Source organism: Chlorocebus sabaeus, chromosome 20, assembly GCF_047675955.1.
Source record: "Chlorocebus sabaeus isolate Y175 chromosome 20, mChlSab1.0.hap1, whole genome shotgun sequence".
In the NCBI taxonomy this organism is placed as follows: Eukaryota; Metazoa; Chordata; class Mammalia; order Primates; family Cercopithecidae; genus Chlorocebus; species Chlorocebus sabaeus.
Window position 1 is genome coordinate 23,971,364 of NC_132923.1, and position 26,866 is coordinate 23,998,229.

General features: G+C 40.3%; 2 protein-coding genes and 1 non-coding gene across 18 annotated transcripts in view; 2 read left to right on the top strand and 1 right to left on the bottom strand.

The window, feature by feature from the left end:
- CAPZA1 (capping actin protein of muscle Z-line subunit alpha 1) overlaps positions 1-25,259 on the bottom strand; it is a 48,565-nt gene extending 23,306 nt beyond the window's left edge. The window contains exons 1-2 of the mRNA XM_007977556.3: positions 25,122-25,259; positions 90-153 (exon numbers count right to left, since the gene is read on the bottom strand). Coding sequence (XP_007975747.1) covers positions 90-153; positions 25,122-25,160 — 103 coding nt within the window. The 5' untranslated portion in view covers positions 25,161-25,259. The remainder of the gene's footprint in view (positions 1-89; positions 154-25,121) is intronic.
- On the top strand, positions 10,477-10,537 carry LOC119624594 (U7 small nuclear RNA). Its single transcript, XR_005240753.1, has one exon. It is a non-coding gene; the product is annotated as a U7 small nuclear RNA (small nuclear RNA).
- Positions 25,260-25,269: 10 nt separating the features above from the next.
- The window catches only part of ST7L (suppression of tumorigenicity 7 like), a 102,555-nt gene continuing 100,958 nt past the window's right edge, over positions 25,270-26,866 (top strand). For 10 of the 16 annotated variants that reach the window (XR_012089980.1, XR_012089979.1, XR_012089982.1 and 7 more), the window contains exon 1: positions 25,850-26,096. Coding sequence is in view for 11 of the 16 variants with exons in the window: in XM_007977548.3 (XP_007975739.3) it covers positions 25,892-26,096 (205 nt within the window). In the remaining 5 variants the exon portion in view is untranslated. Of the gene's footprint in view, positions 25,352-25,848; positions 26,097-26,866 lie in introns of those variants that run through there. The other 6 variants (XM_073008480.1, XM_073008477.1, XM_073008476.1 and 3 more) reach the window with 4 other exon arrangements.

Here is a 26,866-nt window from a genome sequence, read left to right on the forward strand (position 1 = left end):
CACAACAAGTCATAAGAATTAAAACAGATAGCAAGTATTCAATAAATAATAGTAATTAAGGAGGGATTAAAATGCTAATCTTTACTCACCATTGAATACTTCATTAAATTCCCCTGGGGGTGCATGAGTGATGAATTTAGCAGCTATGCGTACCTAAAGAGAAACAAAATTTACACTTAGAATTATGAAGAGTAACATATAAAAGGAGAAACAATTAACAAATTACAAAATTTTCATCACATCCCTTGAAAAAAATGTCCTGCTTAAACATTTACTGTTTAGCAGCCTTCAAATTTTCTTTTCATAAAGCACCCCAAAGCTGTTGCTATCAATATAGGTACATTCTGATTTGGGAATATATGTGTTTTGATAAATCTGAATTTGTCTTTCAAAAACAGGATAATAGTTTTTGACCAAATACATTATATTCACAAAAAGAGAAAGCTATGATCTAGATTATGAACATTTAAGCAAAACTAAACAAAATATTAGCAAATTAAATAGCATAATACCAATTCTCCCAATACAAGGATGGTTCAATATAATAAGTTACTGTAACTTACAAATTAAAAGACCAAAACCATGTGATCATCTCAACTCATGCTGAAAAAAAAATTAACACCTACTCCAATATCATAAAAAACCAAAACTATTAGTTTTTGGTAGATATAAAATAAACGCCTTTAACTTAATAAAGGGCTATCTACCAAAATTTTACAAAAACCTTAATAATGAAACATAAGCAATGTCACTAACTTTATTAACCAATTAATTTATTTTGAGATAGGGTCTCGGCTGTTGTCCAGGCTGGGGTGCAGTGGCATGATCAAGGCTTACTGCAGCCTCAACCTCCTGGGCTCAAGCAATCTTCCTGCCTCAGCCTCCTGAGTAGCTGGGGCCACAGGCACATGCCACCACATCTAATTTTGTAATTTTTATTTTTGTAGAGACAAGTCTCACCATGCCCAGGCTGGTCTCAAACTCCTAGGTTCAAGTGATCCTCTGGCCTCGGCCTTCCAAAGTGTTGGGGTTATAGGTGTGAGCCACTGTGCCTGCCCTAAGTCATCAACTTTAATACAAGACAAAGATGACTCCTATCACCTCTACTATTCACCACTGTATTAGAGGGCATAAGGAATGCTATGGAAAATATTTCTTCTGTTATTCAACCTAGTCTCTGTCCTCTGCCCCCTGTTGCCATTCTCCCTTTTTAGATATACTATTATAAATGGATGATAAAATGTTAGGTTCTAACCTGCTTATCTAATTGTTTTTCTCTAGATTTTATCTTTTTTGTCATTTTATGCTTTGTCTGGTGAAAATGCTTGACTCCAATCCACTAATATGCTCTTCATCTGTGCCCATTTTCCTGCTCAATTTTTTTTTTAAGAGACAGGGTCTCGCTATATCGCCCAGGTTGGAGTACAGTGGCGTGATCATAGCTCATTGCAGCCTCCAACTCCTGACCTCAGGAATCTTTCCGAATCAGCCTCCTGAGTAGCCGGGAGTACGGGCACTTGTCACCAGGCCCAGCATAACAATTATTTTGACTGTTCAATTTTTAATTTCTAAGATTTTTGGTAATTCCTTTTGTCTTTTTTTTTTTTTTTTTTTTTTTTGGTACTGGCAAGTAGGTAGAGCAAAGCAATTTCTTTTAGTGTGTATACAATCATCTGTATTAGGACATTAACTCCTTATTTAATTTTTTAGATTTTTTTCTCAGAGACAGGGTCTCACTTGGTTGCTCAGGCTAGAGTGCAGCAGTATGATCACAGTTCACTGTAACCTTAAACTCCTGGGCTCAAGTGATCCTCCTGCCTCAAGTTCTCAAGTAGCTAAGACTATAGGTGTGCCTCACCATGGCTGGCTAATTTTTTAAAAATTTTAATTTCCTGCAGAGAGAGGGTCTCACTATGTTGCCCAGGCTGTTCTCAAACTCCTGGCCTCAAGTGATCCTCCCAACTCAGCCTCCCAAAGCACTGAGATTACAGGTGTGAGCCAGTGTGCCAGTATAACTACCCATTTTAAAGTCTTGTTCTATTGACTGTTTCCTAAAAATTTAGATCCTCTCTTCATTGAATTTGATTCTTCCCTTTCGTAGTATTGGTTTTCCATAAATGGTGCTCTGAATTTAATTTAGTTTGCCATTCTGTTTGCTGGTAGCTTGTCTCTAGTGACTACAGGGGAGGGAAAGAGTAGATTTGCTTCTGCTCATCAGGGTGTGTGAGTAGTTTATCTTCTGAGTGAGCCAAGGTCCACAGGCTAGGTGGGACACTGCTGTGTGTCTATGGTCCCAGTGCTCATACTCAGTGCTATATTCTGAGGACAAATGCTGTTTTTGTCTTCAGCTTAGCCCAAAGAAGAGAGAAGGGAGGAGCTAAGTGGTCCAACTAGCTAGAGAGCAATTCTCCAGTTAATCTACTCTAAGACTGTTCTGGGTCCCTTCCTTCTTGATTCTTAAACTGATGTAAGATCCTCCAGAATGGTTCCTATCTATCTGGCATTTGGCAATACCAATATATAGATATTTGGCAGTATCTATACATAGTAATAATGCTAGTAATGATAATAAATAGGGCTCACCACAAATGAGTCTCTCAGTATAGTTCTAACATACTATGAAAGAAAGGATGAAAATTCCCTAATATTTGATGTGATAACGAATATGAAGATGATTCAACTCCCTAATGTAGGGCAAAGAAGAACATGGTATATCTAACAATAAACTGAGCCTTATTTCTAGATAGGCATCCTCTGTTGACTTCTTTATTTTCTTCAAACAATTTTAAGTTATTGATGACCCCATCAAATTCAAACCATTCTTCAGCATAAAAAACAAAAAACAAAAAAAAAACTTTCAAGAGTCTCTTGAAAATAAAGCTGGAGCCAGGTGTGGTGGCTCCTGACTGTAATCCCAGCACTTTGGGAGGCTGAGGTGGGTGGATCACTTGAGGTCAGGAGTTCAAGACCAGTCTGCACAACAAGGCGAAACCCCATCTCTACCAAAAATACAAGAATTAGCTGGATGTGGTGGTGGGTGCCTGTAATCCCAGCTACTTGGGAAGCTGAGGCAGGAGAATCACCTGAACCCGGAAGGTGGAGGTTGTAGTGAACTAAGATTGTACTCCAGTCTGGGCAACTGTAGGAGACTCTGTCTTAAAAAAAAAAAAAAAAAAGAATGAAAAGAAAGAAAGCTGGGAGTGAGAAGAGAATTAGAAAAAAACCCCAGAAATTTGGGTTGGGTGCGGTAGCTCATGCCTGTAATCCCAGCAGTTTGGGAGGCTGAGGCAGGCAGATCATTTGAGGTCAGGATGAGATGAACCTGGCCAACGTGGTGAAATCCTGTTTCTACTAAAAATACAAAACTTAGCTGGCATGGTGGCGCACACCTGTAATCCCAGCTACTTGAGAGGTTGAGGCAGGAGAATCTCTTGAATCCAGGAGGCGGAGTTTGCAGTGAGCCGAGATCCTGCCACTGCACTCCAGCTTGGGCGACAGTGTGAGACTGTCTCAAAAAAGAAAATAAACAAAACAGAAATGCTTTACAACTTTAGTATCCCTAGGCTTATACAAATAATCTTACTGTAAGTTCACTCTTATTCTGAAAAGGACAAAGAAAAGCTGCTCTGTGATGAAACCGTTAGTCAAGAAAGGCCTAGTGATTGATGGAGCAAGGTAGAATGGAATATTTGGGTTCCAATAACTGTCTCTGTTGGTCCATCAGCTAACTAGATTTGTGATCCTAGAAACATTACTGTTTTCGGTCCTGAGTTTTGTCATTATAACCCAACTCCTCATAAGAGTCATATTAGAAGATCTGCAAAATTTCTTTTAGCTGCAAAATCCTACAAAGTTTTTAAGACTTGTAGGACAAAAGTTGGTATGTGTACTACCTGGAAACAGGCATCAGGAATTTATGCCACAAAATACATGTTAGAATATTCTTAGGTACATCAAGTGTTAGAACCCTGACTTGACAGGGTAATTACAGATAGTATATTATTTTTTCTGGAATGAAAACTGGTGGAGGGGAAATGCTCCATAAGGCTCCTTACATTAACTGAGAAAAAACAATAAAAAGAGGGATTCTAATCAGGAAGAAATCCTGCTCAACTCATGAAAATTATGCTACATAGGACTAACCATTACAATATAGATTTCTAACTATCTATATTTTCTTTGGCATGTACACTTAATCACATTTCTGTACTTTTCAACTGTTGGTATCAATCTCTTATTTAAAAAATCAGTAATCCTACTTTTAATAATACACCTTTTTTTTTTTTTTGGTCTATTTGTGACAAATCGGTGGAGTGAGCTATGGTCTATCCCCTTTCTGTCAAGGTGCATTTTCCATAATCTTTACATAAGTATGAAACTCCTCAGTCAAGTAAAGTGTATGTAGTCCAAAAAATAAGTATATACATATTCATACACTATCAAAAAAGTACCTTCCCTGAAAGGAAAAAGGAATAAAGCCACAGTCATATTTTACATACTACTTATATAACATAATATTTGAATGTATAATAAAATTACCAAACTGAAAATTTAAGATATTAATATTCCTGAAGTCCCAACCAAATTTTCAGAAGTTACAAAATCTGATGGAATTGGTACAACTGAAAGAACAGCAGTTTGTTTGGATAGAAGATGAACTGATACTGCATATAAAAAAGTAATAATTCACCCATTCAGCAAACTAGGAAGAGAAGTATCAATAAATAAAGACTGAAGACTGGATAAGACATTGTCACTACCCTCAAGGACCTGACGCCTAGATAGTAATGTAGCAAGCAGGTATTAAATGCAGACTGAGGCACAAAGGAAGATGCAATCAACTCTGTATACCTACATTAAAAAGGGGGTGGTTGGCCAGGCGTGGTGGCTCACGCCTATAATCCCAGTACTTTGGGAGGCCGAGGTGGGCGGATCACGAGGTCAGGAGTTCAAGACCAGCCTGGCCAAGATGGTGAAATCCCATCTCTACTAAAAAAAAAATACAAAAATTAGCCAGGCACAGTGGCAGGCAACTGTAATCACAGCTACTCGGGAGGCTGAGGCAGGAGAATCGCTTGAACCCAGGTAGCGGAGGTCGTAGTGAGCCAAGATTGTGCCACTGCACTCCAGCCTGGGTGATAAGAGTGAGATTCTGTCTCAAAAAAAAAAAAAAAAAAAAAAAAAAAGGTAGTCTTCAAAGGTAGTGATGTTTGAGATGGATTGGAGGATGAGTAGTTAAGACCAGGGAGGGCATTCCAAGTAGAGGAAACAATATACACAAACTAAGACAATATGTCGTAACAAACTGAATGTAGGCATTTAAAAGACTTGCAAAATGTAAAACAATGTTACTTGTCACACTAATTCCTTTTCTGTTTTGGAAAACAAAGTTTGTTTTTTTTTTTTTTTTAAACAACAAATAACTATGTTTAATGTAATAGGTTTATTATTTTAAAACAAGTTATTTTAAAAATCAGTTTTAGTATTTTTTTTGGGACAGAGTCTCAGTCTGTCACCCAGGCTGGAGTACGGTAGCACAATCTCAGCTCACTGCAACCTCCACCTCCCAGGTTCAAGCGATTCTCTGGCCTCAGCCTCTTGAGTAGCTGGGATTACAGGCACGTGCCATATCGTCTGGCCAATTTTTATGTTTTTAGTAGAGACGGGGTTTCACCATGTTGGCTAGGCTCGTCTTGAACTCCTGATCTCAAATGATCCATCTGCCTCACCTCCCAAAGCGCTGGGACTACAGGTGTGAGCCACTGCGCCGCGCGCCTCAGTTTTAATATCTAATGTAACAGATATAAGTCACATAATAAAAATTCAGTTTTTAAGTATGTAAAGGGGTCCTGACAATAAAAAAAGTTTGAGAAGTGCTCCATTTGTTGACATGGGTTTATAATATGCTGTTTATATATGTTTATAACGTGTTGTTGAATGAAAAGGGCCTTTACTCCTTTTCTGGTCTTTTAGAGATTATATATATTTACAGCTATGTATAGCTACTAAATTTTAACTAGGACTATCTCTAGTACAAAATAATTTTTTTTCTTTTTTTTTTTTTGGCTTTCCTCTGTGTTCAAAAAGTTATATAAGAAATATAATGTTACTAGTATGATAAAGCAAATTAAAATTTTTTTTAATAAAAAAAGGAGCATGTCAACATCCCTCATCCTTTAATTTTTTTTTTTTTTTTTTTTTTTAAGATGAAAAGGGAAATAAAGAAAGGTAAAGGCTACTGAGTGACGTGAAAACTGAAAGAACCAGGTCAAGGAAGCCAAACGACTGAGGTGAGGATGTCCAAATCCTAAAGGCAGTAAAGAAGGCTTTTTAAAGTTAGTACTTGACCAAGACCTTTGACTTCACTTAATATCCCGATAGTACCTCATGCTTAAAAAATTGATTAATTGGTTAAACAAGGTGATTATATGAAAGATGAAGGTTAACTAAAAGCTCACTTCCATTTTCTAAGTTAAAAAGCAGGGTGAGGAAAGAAAATCTAGTAGTATTATTTGAATCCAGGTTCAAGTGCTGAAAAAACTTAATATTCCCTGTTTACCTGAGAATACCAAGAACAGGAGAAATATCCAGTCAGAAGAAGCAAAACATCTCCCATTTTTTAAATGAAAGTGAGGAAATTTGAAAGTATATGCAGTGGCAAGGGTGAAATACTTAATGAGTGGTTAAAAAGAATGTAGTTATCATTAGATGTCAACATGGGCTCCTAAAACACATTGTCATGGCAAGGAATCCTATGTTATTTCCTGACAGTTACTGAAATGGTGTGGATGGTTATTAGATATTTGATAGTTTCTGAAGTGTTGATTTTTTCACTATTTGAACACAATACCACAAAAATACCTTGATGTAGCAGTAAACATAATACATATAATTATATTAAAATTATATAATACATAATTATATATTATATAAAATTATTCTATCTATATCTATATCTGGAGTTTCGTGCTGTCACCCAGGCTGGAGTGCAGTGGCATGATCTCGGCTCACTGCAACCTCTGCCTCCTGGGTTCAAGCGATTCTCCTGCCTCAGCCTCCTGAGTAGCTAGGATTACAGGCACGTGCTACCACACCTGGCTAATGTTTGTATTTTTAGTAGGGATGTGGTTTCACCATGTTGGCTAGGCTGGTCTCAAACTCCTGACCTCAGGTGATCCACCTGCTTCAGCCTCCCAAAGTGCTGGGATTACAGATGCAAGCCACTGTGCCCGGCCCAATATATTTACATACTCACTATAAAATCTAAAGTCTGGGCTGGGTGCAGTGGCTCACGCCTGTAAACCCAGCACTTTGGGAGGCCAAGGTGGGTGGATCACCTGAGGTCAGGAGTTTGAGACCAACCTGGCCAACATGGTGAAACCCCGTCTCTACTAAAAATATAAAAACTAGCCAGGCGTAGTGGTGGGCGCCTATAATCCCAGCTACTCGGGAGGCTGAGGCAGGAGAACTGCTTGAACCCAGGAGATGGAGGTTGCAGTGAGCCAACACGGTGCCACTGCACTCCAGCCTTGGTGACAGAGTGAGACTCTGTCTCAAAAAAAACAAAAACAAAAACAAAAAACAAAACCTAAAGTCTGTTCCACGGCTCCTCCTTCCCTAATTCCTCCAACTCATACCGCTTAGCTCCTAGACTTAGAGCTACACTCATACCTCAGAGCATATTTCTTGTTCCTTTGGCCAGAAATGCTCTTTTGGATGATTCACTCCAATCTTTATCCAGTTTCTGTTCAAATGTTACCTGCCAAATAAATTATCCTTCCCTAACTCCCATATATAAAGTAGCTGTTGTACCCTTCCAACCTTCACAATTCTAGCCCCTTTACTGCTTTATTTTTCTTCAAGGAATTTGCCACCACTGAACATATACTTACATGTTTACTGTCCAACATCCCCCAAAGAAGTCCAAGATCGTAGAGCAAGAGTCAGTAAACCGCTAATGTAAAGGGCAGATGGGCTTTGTGAGTCACAGTTTCTGTCCCAACTGTTAAGCATGATTGTGTTCCAATAAAACTTTATTTTGTACCCTGAAATTGTATTTCATGTAATTTTCACATCATTAAATATGATTATTCTTTTTTTGTTTGTTTTCAACCATTCCAAAAGCATTAGTTTATAGATCCTATAAAAACAGGCAGTGGGCCCAGCACAGCAGCTCACACCCGTAATACCAACACTTTAGGAGGCCAAAGCAGGAGGATTGCCTGAGCTCAGAGACCCAGCCTAGGCAACATAGTAAGATCTTATTTCTATTAAAAATAACAAAAAAATTTAGCCGGGCATGGTGGCACGTGCCTGTAGTCCAAGCTACTCAGGAGGCTGAGGCAGCAGGATCACTTGAGCCTGGGAGGTCAAGGCTGCAGTGAGCTATGATTGTGCCACTGCACTCCAGCCTCGGCAATAGAGCAAAAGCCTGTCTCAATAAACAACAAAACAAAACAAAAACAGATGGTGGACTGGATTTGGCCCACTGGCCATAGTATGTCAACCCCTGACATAGAACAAAAGAACTTGTTGTGTTTGTTCACTGCAGTATACCCAGGACTGAGACCTAGAACATGCTAGGAATGTGAACGAATGAATACTATTTTATTGTTTATAAAACTCTTACATAATCTGTTTCTTTTATTGATCTTTAAAACAGCTTGTTAAAGCAGGCAGGGGAGAGACTATTATCCCCATTTATAAATCAAGAAATAGGTTCAGGGAGTATAAGTGCCTTGTCTAAGACTGCATGCTTATAATAAATGAGTGGAGCGGGAATTATAACTTAAGACATTCAACTATATCATGCAGTATTAAAAGGAAGTAAAAGTCTGGAGGATTACCTTTAGTGTGTCACATGAATTTGGCGTTGTCCTTTTAGACTATTTTAACCAAGAATTGAGTCAAAGCTATGCTTGTGAAAGATGCGGTTGTCACAAAGTTGAGAGGAATAGATAAAATGATAAATAATAAGTTTAAAAGTTAACATTTTATCCAACTTCAAAACTGGGTCAAAGCTAAGATGAAATTAATAGTGCAAAAAGGGAGAGGGAAATGACTAAGCAGTTAGTGATTGAAAAAATATCTTTGCTGCAATACAGATGAGGGCTGACATTTTCATTAACAGTGATTTAGTCAATCATTCTCAAAGGTGGGAGAGGGAAAGAAAGAAGGCAGTTACCTCCCATAAAGGGGAGGTATGCCAACTCCCCTAACTTGAGAATCACTAATATGAAGGTTTTAGTTGAACAAAAACTGAACTTAAACTGAGCTTAAAAAAAAAAACCTTTAAAAAACTGTTCCTATTTCATAAAGTAATAGTTTCACTACACACTGTATTCATCAGATAGTATCTACACTAAAGGGTAGATCCCGACCTCATGTTCTGCCTGCTTCGGTCTCCCAAAGTGCTGGGATTACAGGCGAGCCACTACGCCCGGCCATCTCCAGCCTGGGCGACAGAGCAAGACTCCGTCTCAAAAAAAAACAAAAAACAAAAAACAAAAAACAAAAATTATTTCCTTGGGCTGGGTACGGTGGCTCACATCTATAATCCCAGCACTTTAGAGGACGGGGCAGGTCAGGAGTTCAAGACCAGCCTGGCTAACATGTGGAAACCCTGTCTCTACTAAAAATGCAAAAATTAGCTGGGCATTGTAATCCCAGCTACTGCGTCTCAAAAAAAAAAAAAAAAAAGTCCTTGACAATCACATACAAAAGAACTTCAAGTTAGTTAAACATTTAACAACTGCAACTCTTTGTGGGCACTGGTGGATAATTCTAGATAGAAAAGGGAGAATTCTTTTGCTAGATAATATCCACATTCCACTTATTAGCAAAGGCCTGGTCAGTTTATACCATCCCAGTTTTGTATACTTTAGGAGCCAAATCTCTGCCAACATGTCTCCCTGGTGTCAACAAAAATCTTTACCTCCTTCATTAGTCTACTGAATGTATTAAAGACTTCACCTCTTGGCCTTGACTCATACTCTCCTTGGAAGTTGTGCCTTTCTCTCCATCTTGGTCTGTCTAAATCCTTCCCATCTTTTTAAGGTTGGGTTGGAAGAATCCAACCTTAAAAAGAGTTCAAAGTATATTTGAATGCTTAGCCTAGCACCTAAAATACAACTGCTATTGACAATTCATTCTATAGATACTAGTCTGCCTCCAAAGACTCAAGCTTTTTTGGGAGGGAAACTGCTTTGCTTTCCTCTTCTATACATTACAGGATCTAGCAAATTAAATTACATATAGCAGGCTATGAGTAAATGTTTACAAAATCCCTTCTGAATAAAAAGATGTAAAGGAAATGTTCTCAGTTTTAAAGATTATTATGAGGTACTACGGCCAAATGGAAAGATATAGGCTCTGGATTGGACAGACCTGGTTTTGAATTTCAGTCACTTAAAAATCTCTTTGAACCACATCCTCTCCCTAAAGTGGGATAGTATGTACTCCTTAAAAATTGTTGTGAATTGTTACAGCTCTTTTAGAATTTGTGTAGCAGGTTTTCTGGTTTTCACCGGAAACCAACTTACCCATATTAAATTTAAAAAAATCGTTGTGAAGATTAAATGAGATAATATATCTCAAATATTTAGCAGAATACTTAAAATATAACAGGAGAGGCTCAATAAATGTCAGCTACTGTTATCTTAACTGGTCACAGCAGGGTAACTGTTACTTTATAAACTGAGCAAACCCTTCAAATTACTATCAAATTACTACTTCGAAGAAAATAATCTTCTTTTTCTAGAAATCCTTTGGGTCCTAGCCACTTTATATTCTCTATCATTACCATCATAATAATCCCCACCAATAACTACAAACAGTAGCAACTTTTTATTGACCAAAAAAGCTTTATGAAAATGTCCGTTCCAATTTTCCTTTAAAGTAATAACACATTTCAAAGTTTTTACAGTTTTCCAAATAGGGTATACTTAAAGAAAGTATAATAGTAGTAAATTGTGCCTCTGTAAATATTTATTGTACTTATTTTTACTCTAACCCATTCAAGAGTTCAAGAATAAATATTCAAGAATATTCAAAGTATTCAAGAATAGTTGCATTTATTTTCCTGAAAGAGATATATGCAGGATGTTATTCTTATCCTGGTAAGCTCTGCTTGCATAGAATTCAATGCTATTTCCTAAGGGAGTTTTTCCCATTTGAAGATCTTTCGGATGTTGCATCAAACTGAAAAGCTTCTGTATGGCAAAGGAGAAAATTAACAGTATAAGGAGACAACTAAGTGATTGGGAGGAAATACCTGCAAACCATACATCTGATAAAGGGCTAATACCGAAAATATATAAGGAACTCAAAACAACTCAATAGCAAGAAAACAAATAACCCAATTTTAAAATGGGCAAAGGGTCTGAAGAGACATTTCTCAAAGAGATACAAATGGGCAACTGATATATGAAAAAATGCTCAACATCTCTAATCAGGGAAATGCAAATTAAAACCACAATGAGATATCACCCCATGCCTGTTAGAATGGCTATTATCAAAAAGACAAATGATAACAAGTCTTGGGCCAGGATAAGGAGAAAAAGGAACCCTTCTGTTGGTGGGAATGTAAATTAGTATAGCCATTTTGGAAAATACTAATAGCATGGAAATTCCACAATATACCAAAATTACCATATGATTCAGAAATTCACTTCTGGATAGATAGCCAAAGGAACTGAAATTGGTATGTCAGAGAGATATCTGCACCCCCATGTTCATTTCAGCAATGGTCACAATAATCAAGATACAAAAGTAACCTAAGTATCAATCAACTCAACAGATGAATGGATAAAGAAAATTCCATTGTGTGTATATAATGGAATACACACAATGGAATACTATACACACAATGGAATACTATACAGCCTTTAAAAAGAAGGTAATTCTGTCTTTCGCAACAACAAAGATGGACCTGAAAGATATTATGCTAAGTGAAATAAGCCAGACACAGAAAGATGAATACTTCATGATCTCACTATAAGATATGTGGAATCTAAAAAAGCCTATCTCAGAGAAACAGAGAATAGAATGGTGGTTACCAGAGGCTGAGGGGTCAGGGAAGGGATGGGGAAAGGAAAGACATCAAAGATAGCAATCAGAGGGTACAAAGTTACAGTGAGACTGGAAGAATAAGTTCTAGTGCTCTACTGCACTGCATGGTGACCACAGTTAGTAATAATGATAATGATAATGATACAGTACTGGTTTCACTAAATAAAAGTTACTGTTATCTGTGTTTCTTAAAATTCCAAATAAGCTAAATATTATTTTCCCAGTTTAGACCTGGAGAAAACATAGAATGCACTTAGAAATAAATTTGTAGATGTATATAGTTTATCACTATCAAGCAAGAGGTTAAGACTTGAAAAGCATAAAGATACGTCTTAAATCAGGATCAACATTATAACAAATAGATGCTGGCACTTCCAAATAATTTGCCTCACATTCACTCTTTCAAAAGTCATTTTAATAGTCTTTAGAAATTGTTTTCTCTATTAGTAGCCAATTTTGAGTTTTATTAGACACAAGTAGGTGGTGAAGTCAGGCAAGTTAGTTTTAAGTACAGCAATTTCACTTTAAAACATTCTACAAACTCTAGGGAATAACTGCTTTTCTGGTATGTCTTAAACACTTCACTATTTACTAAAGCAATTACGTACATCTCACATACACATGGAGTGGCAAACTTTAGGCTTCTCTCTAAGGCCTCTTTTGATCTAGGATTTGACACCCCACCCCGCCTCCGTGCCCACATCCCAGTCTTTGGTCTGTCTAGCCCAGTTTTAGCAAGAATCTGCCCACCCTTGATATCTGATCAAGTTCTTCATCCCCTACCTTTGACGCATAAGTCTTTGAACTGCCTTCAGCATGAATCCCCCTACCCTCATGGTCTCCTCTTAATAATTTTCTCCCCAACTCTGCTTATTGGCTATACGTAAATACCCAGCTGTCTTTAATGTATTAGGAGTTGAGCCTGATTTTTCTCCCCTACTGTAATAGTCTTTTTTTTTTTTTTGGTTTGTTTTTGAGATGGAGTCTTGCTCTGTCACCCAGGATGGAGTGCAGTGGCATGATCTCAGCTCACTGCAACCTCCACCTCCTGGGTTCAAGCAATTCTCCTGCCCCAGCCTCCCAAATAGCTGGGATTATTACAGGCACCTGCCACCACACCCTGCTAATTTTTGTATTTTTAGTAGAGATGGGGTTTCACCATGTTGGCCAGGCTGGTCTCAAACTCCTGACCTCTGGTGATCCGCTCGCCTTGACTTCCCAAAGTGCTGGGATTACAGGCATGAGCCACCACACCTGGCCATAATAGTTCTGAACAGTCTTCTTTACTGTTTTAACACGCATTAGAATAACTTTTACTTTAACTGGGAGTCATTGTATTTCATATCACTCAGTAGTGTTTAAAACTGACATATTTAAGCATAACATTTACAACATACAGAAGAGAAAATTAAAATGTGTGAAAACATCCCATAAGCAACTTGTTTAGGAGCTTAAATGTGCTTAAAAAAAAATACCCACAAGGTTAAAAAATTAGGAAAAAGCCTCTTTGAACCTATTCTGGTCCACAGGTGGCCCAAGAATAAATAAAATAAAAGAAATTAGGGGAAAATGACCACCCCAAGTATCTTGAGATTCATGTGTTAGAGAGCAATGATGCAGATGTCAAGTTCGAAAGGGTAAAGTTAGGCAGTTAGAACCCATGCTAGATGGAAAAAGTAGCTGTGGGAAACAAGAACGATTTTGCCTTTAAGATCTGGTATGTATCTGGCATGTTACAGCATTCTAATTTAAAGTATATCTTTTTACCAATTATTTTTTTTTCTCAAAATCACTGGAAGTTAGATACAGTTTCACATGCCAGCTTTACTGCTAAATTGCTTGGGTCTTAGTTTCTTCATTTGTGATTATAAAACCTACTCATATCTAGGACTGTTTTAAGAACCCATGAGGTAACATGAGACAGACTCCCATACAGCAGATACTTAATTTTTTTCCCTAAGCAAATACCTAGACATCACTGAAATCTGAGTTATGTTGTCTTCTAAAAAGTTCAGCTCTTTGTGTTTAACAATTTGTTCACTCACTCAAAACAAACCACAAAACAATTCATTTGGTCTCAGGCACTGAGGTGAATACTAAAGATAAAGACAAAGAGTAGGGCTGTCAAAGAAGTAAGCCAACAAATTATCTTTTGCCTTAAATCAGTGGTTCTGGACCTTGGCTACACATTAGAATCGCCTGGGAAGATTTAAATATACTGATATATGGGTTCTGCCTGCAGAAGTTCTGATGTAATAGGCTGGGGTAGGGCTTGGGCATCAGTTTAAAAGCTTCCTCAGGTGATTCTAACATGCTGTCAGGGTTGACAGCCACTACCTTAAGCTAATATAAAGTGCAAACCATCCTGGTAGATACAAACAACACAAGACGAACATAACATACAGTAAGCACCTTAGCTTTCCAATCTCTGTATACTTTACCACTGTGAACAAAACAATTTATACAAATCATAGCCCTCAGTAAAGATGTGCCCAACATTTAAAAATAACTATAATTCAGGCTAGGCACAGTGAGCTCATGCCTGTAATCCCAGCACTTTGGGAGGCCAAGGCAGGAGGATCGCTTGAGCCCAGGAGTTTGAAACCAGTGTGGGCGCACAATGATGTCTCGTCTCAAAATATAAAAAATCCGGTCGGATGCGGTGGCTCACGTCTGTAATCCCAGCACTTTGGGAGGCCGAGGCAGGTGTATCATGAGGTCAGAAGTTCAAGGTCAGCCTGGCCAAGATGGTGAAACCCTGTCTCTACTAAAAATGCAACAAATCAGTCAGGTGCGGTGGTAGGTGCTTGTAATCCCAGCTACTCGGGAAGCTGAGACAGGAGAATCGCTTGAACCCGGGGGGCAGAGGTTGCAGTGAGCCGAGATGGCGCCACTGCACTCCAGCCTGGGCGACAGAGTGAGACTGTCTCTAAAACAATAAAAATAAATACAAATAAAAAATTAAAAAATTAAAAATAATTAGCCAGGACCGAGTGCAGTGGCTCATGCCTATAATCCCAGGAGTTTGAGATCAGTCTGGGCAATATAGTGAGACTGTCTCTACAAAAAAAATTTTAAAATTAGTTGTGGGCTTGCAGTCCCAGCTACTCAGGAGGCAGGCTGAGGTGGGAGAATCACTTGAGCCCAGGAGGCAGAAGTTGCAGCAAGCCAAAATCCCACCAATGAACTCCAGTCTTGGTGACAGAGTGAGACCCTGTCCCAAAAATAAAATAAAAAATTAAAAACAACTCTAAGTCACAGCAGCAAAACTGCCAAAGCAGTAGTACAGATAACATAAGGCACAGAACTTAAGAGTAAGTAGCTGGATATTGAGCTGGGTTGGTGAAAGACAACTACAAAGAAAAGGAGAAACTGGGCTCTGCAAAGTACTTTAGGTAGGCTGGAAGGGCGGAAAGGGAGGGCACTATGAGTGAAGGAATAAGAAGAACAAAAAAGGTAGTGGGAAAACACTCCCTTGTTTGGTGAACAGAAGATTTGGAGATAATAAAAGAGAAGGATGAAGTAAAATAAGTCAGATAGCAGTAATGATAGTAATATCAAATCTGGTTTTATTCTGTACATCATAGGCAATGGTCACTTGCTAAAGCTTTCTGAGGACAAAGCTCCATTAATAAAAAACTATCAGTAATACAGAAGTACTGCAGTCCTCAATATGGTCTCACAAAACTTGGAAATCAGACTGCCCTATGAGAGTTAACAATGAAATCAAGACAGATGCTATCCAAGCAAGACTTATGCATTCAACAAATATCAGAAGACCCACTATGTTTTAGGCAATGGTGACTCACTAGCATACTGTCCTCATGGAGTTTACATTCCAGTGGGTAAAGACAACAGCAAAGATTAAATAAGTAAAATACGAGCTAGCAAGTGATAAATGCTATGGAGAAAAAACAAGGCAAAGAAAAGGGACATGAAATGTGAGGGTTTGGAACTGGACAGAACAACCAGAGAAAGCTTCACTAAGGAGGTGACTTCTGGTTAAGTATCTGAAGTGAGGGATACAGAAGGAAGAGAACTTCAGAGAAAAGAATGCAAAGATTCTTCAGTGAGAATATGTGATTGGAACAAAGACCAGAAGAAGAACATGTAGAAGATAAAGTCAGAGATAAATGGCAAAGAGGTAACATCCCAGAACATAGGGACTTAGAAGAAGATGGGAAGCCACTGGAGGGCTTTGAGCAGAAAAGTGACATGTTCTGACCTACATTGTAACCAGATCACTCTGGATGCTTCATTGAGGACAGACTGCTGGGGAGGAGCAACAGTAGAAGCAGGGAAACCAGAAAAAATAGTATTTTAATAATCTAGAGGTCACAATGGCTTCTTCCAGAGTGGTTAGAATAAGGGTGTGGGAAGAAATAGTCAAATTCTGGGTTTATTTTAAAGACAGAGCCTACAGGATTTGCCAGTGGACTACATGTGGATTGTGAGAGAAACAGTAGTCAAAGATAACATTAATGTTTTTGACCTGAGCAGCTAAAGAATGGAAGTGTCATTAACTAAGGGGAGCAGACTGTAGAAGCTGCAGCATGCAAAATTTTGACACATAACCAGTCCTGAAAAACTCTCCTGCTAGTAATGTGACAACAAATGAACCTATCTAGAGGAAAAATGTCCACTGCTGTTATACAAAGACCTGACTTGGTTTTGGTGTTGGGCACATATGTCTATTATGAAAGAAAATGCCATCAGTAGTTTGGACTATCTAGTTAACTTCCTTTGTTCTAATTCTATGTTCCGTTAAAACATTCTAACTTGATTTCCCATGTTCCTGAACTATCTGAAAAAAGGAACTTAGTTCCTTCTATATGTATTAAATTGTTATTCCAGTTTTATACATTAGTTTCATAAGCTTAGCTAAAATGAGTTTATCCCTGAGAGAGACTTGGGTTTAGCATCCTGATCAATCAAGCTTCTGAGCTAAATAAGCAGAAGACTAAGATTTGAACAACAGTAAGTTCACTAAGATAATGGTTCTCAAGTATTCCAATAATTAATGGGAGGCTTATTACAAATAATTCCTGACCACTGGTTCCAAAAATTCTGATTCGGTATACCTAGGATGGAACTCAGAAATCTGTTTTTGAAGGAAACACAGATTTTGCCGTAGGCAAGGATGTTCTAAGATACTGTCATACTGTAAAGTTTCTCCTTGGCCTCGTTACGGGCAGGGACTTTAATGATCTTTAAATTTCTAGAGCCATGTTTTTCAACATGCATTTAATAACACAGCATAAATACTAGAATTCTTCATGGTATACTTAAGTTCAAAGAGCACTAAGCAACTTTTTTTTTTTTTTTTTTTGAAACAGAGTTTTGCTCTTGTTGCCCAGGCTGGAGTGCAATGGCATGATCTCGGCTCACTGCAACGTCTGCCTCTCAGGTTCAAGCTATTCTCCTGCCTCAGCCTACTGAGTAGCTGGGATTACAGGCACGTGCCATCACGCCGGGCTAATTTTGTATTTTTAGCAGAGACGGGGGTTTCTCCATGTTGGTCAGGTTGGTCTTGAACTCCTGGTCTCAAGTGATCCGTCCGCCTCAGCCTCCCAAAGTGCTGGGATTACAGGCATGAGCCACCACACCCGGCCCTTCCTTTTTTTTTTTTTTTTTTTGAGTCAGTGTCTCGCACTGTCGCCAGCCCAGGATGGAGTGCAACGGCCTGATCTCAGCTCAATGCAACCTCCTAATCTCAGGTTCAAGTGATTCTCCCAAGTAGCTGGGACTACAGGCGTGTGCCACCATGCCGGGCTAATTTTTGTATTTTCTGTAGAGATGGGGTTTCACTATATTGCTCAGGCTAGTCTTGAACTCCTGGGTTCAAGCAATCCACCTGCCTCGGCCTCCCAAAGTGCTGGGATTACAAGTGTGAACCACCGCACTTGGCCATTCAGCAACAATTATAATGCAGTCAGGACCAGAGAACACCAATGTTTCAGTGTCTATAAAGGCATCCAGGTTACTAAATGATTAACTTGATTGCTGTTGAGGACTATGTCATTATTTCATCAAAACTGCTTACTATCTTACTATCTACTCAAAGGAATCAAAATGGGTAAGAGCATAGGCTCTGACAGTAGACAACAGCATTGTATCCACACTGCCATTTACTAGTTCTGGACACCTGGTCATATATTTTAACCTCAAATGTGCCTGTGTCTCAGTTTACTCTACTATAAAATGGGCGTAAGTATGTGTCCTATAAGGATGTTGTGAGATAAATACATGGTTAATACATAAAGTAGTTAGCACAAAATAAGCACTTAAATGTTATCCAGATGTAAAACAAAGAATCCACAAGGTAAAGTTCTCTCACCACCTTCCTTTGGTACAGTCTGCCATTATGCTGTTTTCTTGTTTAAACAGTATGTTATACCATGACCTACACTCAACAGAGTTCGATCAATGTTCCATTTCACCGACACTGCCTTAACAATCTGTATGTGAAGTTGTACCAAAGATAAATTTTACACACTGCTCAAAATTTCATAATACATTATAGCTGTGAAGAATTTATGATAAACCAGGAAGGATGTAGAAAGAAAGGAGAGGCCTGAGGCAGAGAGATAATTAAACATGTTGTTAAAAATAATTCAAGCATAAAAAAAGGTCCTGAATGAAAATAATGGTACAAGGAATGTTGACAGGTTAGAGATATTATTAAGTGAAAAGTGTGTTTGTATATGCATAGAATTAGAAAAGATACAAGAGGAATTGGTAATATTGGCTACTTGTCAGGGAAACTGGGTGGGTGGAAGACAGGGGCAGGAGGGGACTTTTTACTCATGCCCTTTCCTATCATTTTAATTTTTTTTTTTGGAAGAGCCAGGGATCTCACTATGTTGCTCAGGCTAGTCTCAAACTTCTGGGCTCAAGTGATCGTCTCGGCTTAGCCTCCCAAAGTATTGGGATTACAGGTGTCACCCACCACACAGAGCAAATTTCAATTTTAAGCCTGTTATTATAGTTCCTATATACCTACAATTTTTAAATTAATGAAAATGGCTTTCAGGACGAGGGTCACCATGGCAGCCACCTTGGCTAGGCTTGGGTTCTCATCTGTCAAGCAGGTTCAGGTTCAATTCCACCCCTTTGAGAAGTGGAGTTGATGAGGACCTTCCTCTAGGTGATGAGTAACTAGAAGGTCCACTCCACCAATCTCAACTGCTCAGATACTGTGGACATGAGGTGGACATGCAGCATGATGACTCTGAGCCCTGTGTGGACATGCTGTTCAGAGATGCTGTGTGGACCTCGCCTCATCTCACCACTCTGGAAATGCTCACTGCCTTTGCCTCCCACATTGTGGCCAGAGATGTGGCAAGGAGCCAAGAACGTGCTGGTACTGGGCAATGACAGTGCCAAAAAGACCAACAAGCTGATTTCAGACTGGACTAGAACACTTACCTAAAAAGAGCTTTACTTAATTCAAATCACTATCTGGAGGGCCACAGAGGAAGGCCCTCTAAATGCTTGGCAAGACCAAGATATCATAATTAGGAAACTTTCTTATGGGAATGGGAGGCTGAAAGCCCCGTGACCACAATGTTTCTGGGTCAAGGCAAGATTAGGGGGGTGTCTGGATGAACCTGAATTTATTTTACTTTCTTATGTCAATAACTGCTTACCCCTTCCAGTATGACTTCTCCCACTGCTCACTCGAGGTACCTCTCACTCTTATTTACCAAATCCAGTTGGAAAGAATACTGTCAGAGTGAGTGCTGTTTTCTCTGTCCTCATCTTTCTATCTCAGTAGCATCTGTCACTCTTAATTCATTCATGCCTTGGAAACTTTTTCCCTCTTCGGTCCTTTTTCTTTAAAACACACACCAGGTGTGTGTTTTAATCTGCTCGCTAAAGGAGAGTACTTCCAGCTGGTGAAGGAAATACTTTCATTAGGGGCTTTGCAAGGCTCCAGTGTATATATACACACCATCATTTTGGTAACCATAAGGCTTTGCAGTTTATGGGATCTATTAGGAAGATGCTCCTAGAGGGGTCAAATGTTCCCAGCAGTGGCATAGCAGAGCACCAATGATGTCAGTAGATGCTCAGATACAAGGAATGCACAGAGGCACCCAAACTGTGGACGTACTCTTGACCACAAGAAACACCTAGAGACTAACAGAAATAATTGTGGGGGAAGGGTTGTTTTATAGGAGAGGAAGGGGTGTGAACTGGGGAGATATGAGAATTAATGAAGTTGTTTTCTCTTTCATACCAATAGGCGGTGCCTACACTGTGTGCTTGGCACTATGCTAGGCACTAGATAAAGACACATGCTTTCAGTCATCAAAGAACTCAGTCTTCTTACCAGGGCAAATGTAGGAAAGCAGACAATGAATAGAACCTTCTGGAACATTTTAGTGTTTCAATTTTTAAAATAGAGATTTTTCATTAGAGTTTGAAATAGTTAATTAAATTTTCTTGGGCTGGTTTGATCCAATTCCCCCCTACTTCTCTATTTTAGATGGAAATTGAGGCCCACCCATAGAGGTTAAGTGATGTTTCCAAAATCAGTCACAAGGTGACTAGAAGCACGACAGGGAAAGGCCAAATCTAACACTCACAATCACTCTTTTCCATTACATCATAATACTTCCCCTGCCCCCCCCCTTTTTTTTTTCAGATGGAGTTTTGCTCTGTTGCCCAGGCTGGAATGCAATGGCATGATCTCGGCTCACTGCAACCTCCGCCTCCCGGGTTCAAGCTATTCTCCTGCCTCAGCCTCCTGAGTAGCTGGCGTGCCACCATGCCCAGCTAATTTTGTATTTTTAGTAGAGACGGGGTTTCACCATGTTGGTCAGGCTGGTCTCGAACTCCTGACCTCAGATGATCCGACAGCCTTGGCCTCCCAAAGTTTGGGATTACAAACGTGAGCCATCACACCCGACCCATACTACCTCATTTATAATCCATTAGATGGAAGCCTCTACTCTGGTTTTTCATTCATAGCTATATGGAAAAGAACAGTATAGTGAAAAAAGCATGGCTACACAATCAGAAAAACCTGGGATCTGAATTTTCTGACAAATTTACACTACTTTGTTTAGCATTAAGCCCGGTCATAATAAAACAGCCAAGTGTTCTGGAAGAAATTATGATAAATCAATACTACTAACAAAAGACTGGACATGTGAGTTTACACCTGCTTATTAGGCTTTATGTTCCTGTCCTAGGATTTCTTTTTCTTTTCTTTTTTTGAGACAGAGTTTCACTCTTGTTGCTCAGGTTGGAGTGCAATAGCGCCATCTCGGCTCACTGCAACCTCCGCTTCCCAGGTTCCAGCAATTCTCCTGCCTCAGCCTCCCGAGTAGCTGGGATTACAGGCATGCGCGACTGTGCCCAGCTAATTTTTGTATTTTTAGTAAAGACGGGGTTTCTCCATGTTGGTCAGGCTGGTCTCGAACTCCTGATCTCAGGTGATGTGCGCACCTTGGCCTCCCAGAGTGTTGGTATTACAGGTGTGAGCCACCGAGCCCAGCCTGTCCTAGGATTTCTTAACAGATTATATGAATACTTCTCAGCAAAGCTAACTGAAAAGTGAAGATGGAAGAATGACAGTTTTAATATTAATTGATGACTCGTTAGAAAACAGCCACACCAAACAATCTTTAGGGCTTGCTTTATCCTACAATGGTAACTAGCAAATTATGGAGGTAATACATAATCAAGGATCCAGTTTAAAAGCATAAATATTTGGTGGGTACAGTGGCTCACGCCTGTAATCTCACCACTTTGGGAGGCCGAGGAGGGCGGATAACGAGGTCAGGAGTTTGAGACCAGCCTGGCCAACATACTGAAACCCTGTCTCTACTAAAAATACAAAAAATTAGCCGGGTGTGGTAGCAGGTGCCTGTAATCCCAGCTACTTGGGAGGCTGAGGCAGGAGAATCGTTTGAACCTGGGAGGTGGAGGTTGCAGTGAGCCGAGATCGTGCCATTGCACTCCAACCTGCTGGGAGACAGTGCGAGACTCTGTTTCAAAAAAAAGTATAAATATTTTTCATATGTTCTAACAGAGCCCTCATATTTCATCTATTTACAGCATTTTCTACAGCTCTACTAAATAATTCTGATAAACTTGATTCTCAAAAATGCCTTAAAACCACTACCATTGTCTAAACTGAAAGCATGTAGTTTTTCTTAATACTGAAAACGTCACCTTATTACTGAAAGCATTAGTCTAAACTGAAAGCATTATTCTAAACTGAAAGCATAACTTCTCAATTACCATACTTTTGAAATTGTACACAAAGATTCTTCTAGTTAGGCTAAAGGGAAAAAATATGCTAATCACACTTTTTTCCAGAAAATTATCTTTGCTTTCATGTTTTACAAATGTTGAATGAAATAAAGAAAACAGACAATGAAAAGAACCCAAAGAAGTAATTCATCTCATATTTCAGGCTTCCTAATTGTGGTATCTTCGTCTTGCTAAGCATGTAACTAAAGAGCTCAAGTTCATTCTCAGAAACTGTGAACTCAAAGCTACAACTAAAACGTTTATTTCTAAAAGTTACTACACTTTCAACTTCCTGTTTTATTTAGATAGCTCATTATGACCATTTCAGGTAACAAAACCCAACTTCCTTTTTACAAAGTGATTAAAAAAACTTCAGCAGTTATGAGAATAGATGATTTTACTAGCTTTTACATACATATTTATAAGGAAATTAGAGTCCATTCATTATCACCAAATTTTCTAAAGGTTTACTGCCTTTAGAAAATGTAACCAAGATAAAAAGCAATATTGAAATATATTTGGCAACAAAAAAACTATGCTAGAAGACGAAATTGGTCACAGATCTGCTATTAAAAAAACCAAGACTGGCCGGGCGCAGTGGCTCACGCCTGTTATCCCAGCACTTTGGGAAGCCAAGGCGGGCAGATCACGAGGTCAGGAGTTGGAGACCAGCCTGGCCAACAGAGTGAAACCCTGTCTCTACTAACAATACAAAAAATTAGCCAGGCGTGGTGGTAGGCGCCTGTAATCCTAGCTACTCGAGAGGCTGAGGCAGGAGAATCGCTGGAACCAGAGAGGCAGAGGTTGCAGCGAAGATCGCACCACTGCACACCACCCGGGGTGACAGAGCGAAACTCCGACTCAAAACAAAACAAAACAAAACAAAAAAACCCAACACGTTTATGCTATTAAAACACTGCCAGTATCTAAAGACATCTTAATTGGCGTTTTAAAAAATATACTTTCCCAAGTTTAATTAAAGGCATTCTAACCTGGTATCGAAGACAAAAATCCAACACTGGTCAATGTGTATCACGTAGGCACAATAAACTTATTAAAAGTTTATTATTTAAATTACTTGTGGAATTTTGACCGGGCGCGGTGGCTTACGCCCGCAAACCCAGCACTTAAGTGGCGGAGGCGGATGGACTTGAGCCCAAGAGTTTGAGACCTGCCTGGGCAACAAGACGAAATTCAGCCTCTACAAGAAATACAAAAATTAGCTTGACGTGTTGGCGGGTGCCTGTAATCCCAGCTACTTGGGAAGCTGAGGCAGGAGAATCATTTGAACTCGGGAGGCGGAAGTTGCAGTGAGCCCAGCGAGACTCCGTCTCAAAAAAAAAAAAAAAAAAAACACACATTATTTGTTTAGTTGTAACAGGATTTGTACTATAACAGGATTTTTGCTTAATTTTATTTGAATAGTAACTATTTGCCTTAGAACAATTTATTATAGATTGATTTCCAGCATAAGCTCATATATGTCTTTGTTTTTGTCCTAAATCTTATGTATGAAGATCAGTTTCCAAATAAGAGAAAATCTAATGCTGTTGTTCAATGGCTTGTTAAGCATTTCAAAATGGCATGCCATATGTAGGTATGATGTATCAAGTTATTCGGTGCAGAGGACTTATGGATCATAACAGTCCCCTCCCCATCCCAACTTCTTATTAAAAAAAAAAACAACACCCTAGTAGATTTACAGAGCACTCAAGGGGACACATTTTTCAATAGCCACAGCAGGAGACAAATGTCATAATTCTTGTAAGTAAGTTGTCTCGTGAGGTCATTCTAAGTTCCACGTGCCCTAAAATCATGTACTTACTGAAAAGCCTGACAAAACTGTTACGAAACTGTGCAACTGTCAGAAGAAAAGTTATTCCACCTTAGAATGTGCTCTTGTATTTAAGACGCTTTTCAAGAAATAAGTATACAAACTGCACACTGACAAATTCAGCTAATCAAAGACTCCACAGTGGAGCACCAGAGAAGGCAGGACGCTTTGTCAAGTCTTGAACGTGTTAACATGCGGTTTATTATCTGTTACAGAAAATCTTTCTTGAGGTTAAGAAAATCCATCAGCTATTCTACATTTGTTAACAAGAAATAAAATTTTCAAAAATTATCGTTAAAAGGGTGTGTCTACAGGGAAAGACTGGTGCTCAAATTGTGAAGCACATGCCCTGAGGCTCACAGATTTATTATAGCGATCAGGCAGGCGACAGTACTTGAGAAAAGTACTGCATGTGTAGTGAGGTGGACAACATTTGGGACCTCTCCTTGTCGAGGAGTCGTGACAGCAAAATCACTTCCTGAGGAAGGAGGAGCAAAAGGGAAGAGGCCATCCTGACCAGGAAGTGACTCGCCCTAAACTAACCCCAATTATATCTACAAATGGGGGGATGGGGGTTAGCCCCAACTGCTAAAGGCGGTAAAATAACTGCTTTTTGATATGTCGCAACATAACCACCACCCCCTCTCAAAATTGCAGGAAAAAAGTCCACAGTCACGATCTAATAAAGGAAACGTCTGTTCCCTCGCAGGGAGGCCCCTGGGCTGTGCCTCAGGCCTGAGAGAAAAGGAGAGTCGAGGAACGAGGAACTGGGGCCACCGTGAGGCAGAGGAAAGCCCCGTAAGAGGGAAGCGTCCCGACTGCGGAGAGCGTATGTCAGCATGGACAAAGAAGCTTCTTTTTCTTGGGGACACTGCGAGGCTCCCAACGCAGCCGGGCCGAGCCCCAGTTCCCTGTCGGGGGAGGAGGTAGGAGAGAGAGGCGGACCCCTTACCTTCTCCTCATCCGACACACGATCATCGAAGTCGGCCATCTTGGGCTGTTCTGGCCCAGCCCGGCTGTGGGCGCTAGGCAGGCCGGGAAGAAAGCCGAGTGATGGAATCACCGCGGGGGCCGTCGGAAGGACCCGCCCGGAAACGCCGACCAAGAGGGCGCCATGTCAGTTATGCGCGGGAGTGACGTCTCCTAGTGCCAGCGCCCGCGCCCGCGCCCGCGCCCCAGGAAGTAGGCTTTGCCTTCGGTGATTTAAAGTCTAATATCTTTCCCAATGAGTTACACTCATTTCCCATCCATCTAATGGGTGCTGGCAGCGTGTTTCGATTATTCTTGGCTCCTGGCCTCCATCCGACCAAGTCGCTGTTGCAGTTTTTCTGGTACCCGTTATCTCCACGACAGCCGAATCCAAAGCTCTAAGAGCTGCTCGGCCGCTGGAACGATCGGTGGCTTTTCCAACCCCGGGGGGCGGGGGTGTGAAAGGTGACCCTCATTTCGTTTGGAAGCGGTAACACTTCACTTTGGGGTCACATCTTAGTCCAGTTCCTCCAGAACAGGCGCTGCTGTCCGCCCCTTCCCTGCCCCACGAAGGAATAGGTATCCTCAATCTTGAGACACGCTCCTCCACCTTCGAAATCTTCTCGGTCCCGGTTCCCCAGGACTCAGCCTTCAGAGAGGCCAACTTCAGGTCCGCCACTATCCCAGGATTCCCGACTCCCGGTTTCCTGTCCTTCTCCCCTCCCAGCTCCTGGCTCCTGCGATAGCGGCAAGATGGCGGACCGTGGCTGCTCGGGTGAAGCCGCGGCTGCTGGAGCGTCTCCTGCACCTGTCCCCGGCCTAAACCCGACGCTGGGCTGGAGGGAGCGACTGCGAGCCGGGCTGGCGGGGACTGGGGCCTCGGTGTGGTTCGTGGCGGGGCTGGGGCTGCTTTACGCTCTGAGGATCCCTTTGAGGCTGTGTGAGAATTTGGCAGCGGGTGAGAGGACCAGACCTCCTGAGGCAGGGCGGGGGGCCAGGAGAGATGTCGGGGGCAAGAGCCAAAGGGCAAGAGATTCTCGGTAGTCCTAGAGGGCCTCTGAGGAGTCGATGATGAGCGATCAAGTGGGTTCTTTTTCTCTTGGACTGCAACCTTGCAGTTGATTGTCAAGCCTGCTGCCTCTACTGGCTCCTCCCTAGAACTCTTAAGGTCCGTCCTCTATCTTATGTCCTCGTTTTTCCGTGGAAAAGCCACCTGACAAGCTATAAGCTTCAGGTATTAGGACAGAAGGGTGCATTCTCAGATTAGGATACGTAATTTATATTGGCTCCCCCACCTCTGGTAGGATCCCGTAAAAGTCACTGCTTTGAGTCTCTCGCCGCCCAGCTGAGAGAACTCATATCCAGGCAACAAAGATGAGCACATCTGTAATTTAAAGATTTCAGAGAAAGAAAATGGCATGATTTTAATTGACGATTCTCTTGTTTTAAAATAGTTCTGTTAAGAAATAGTTGTCGTGATATTTTTGTCTGTTCTTTTAGGCTTATCTTGAGTAATGTAGTACAGGAAGTGAGAGAGCGCCACAAACAACTGTCGGTTTGCTAGTTCTTTCGACATCTGTAGAACACTTGCTATGTAGTCTGTGCTGAAAATACTAACACATGTAAGAAGTGATGATCCTGATGGATTCTCATATACTGTACTATTCTTTAGTTGTAGACAGGATAAAGTGTTTAGGGCCCAGGTCCCCTTACCATGTGATTATATTT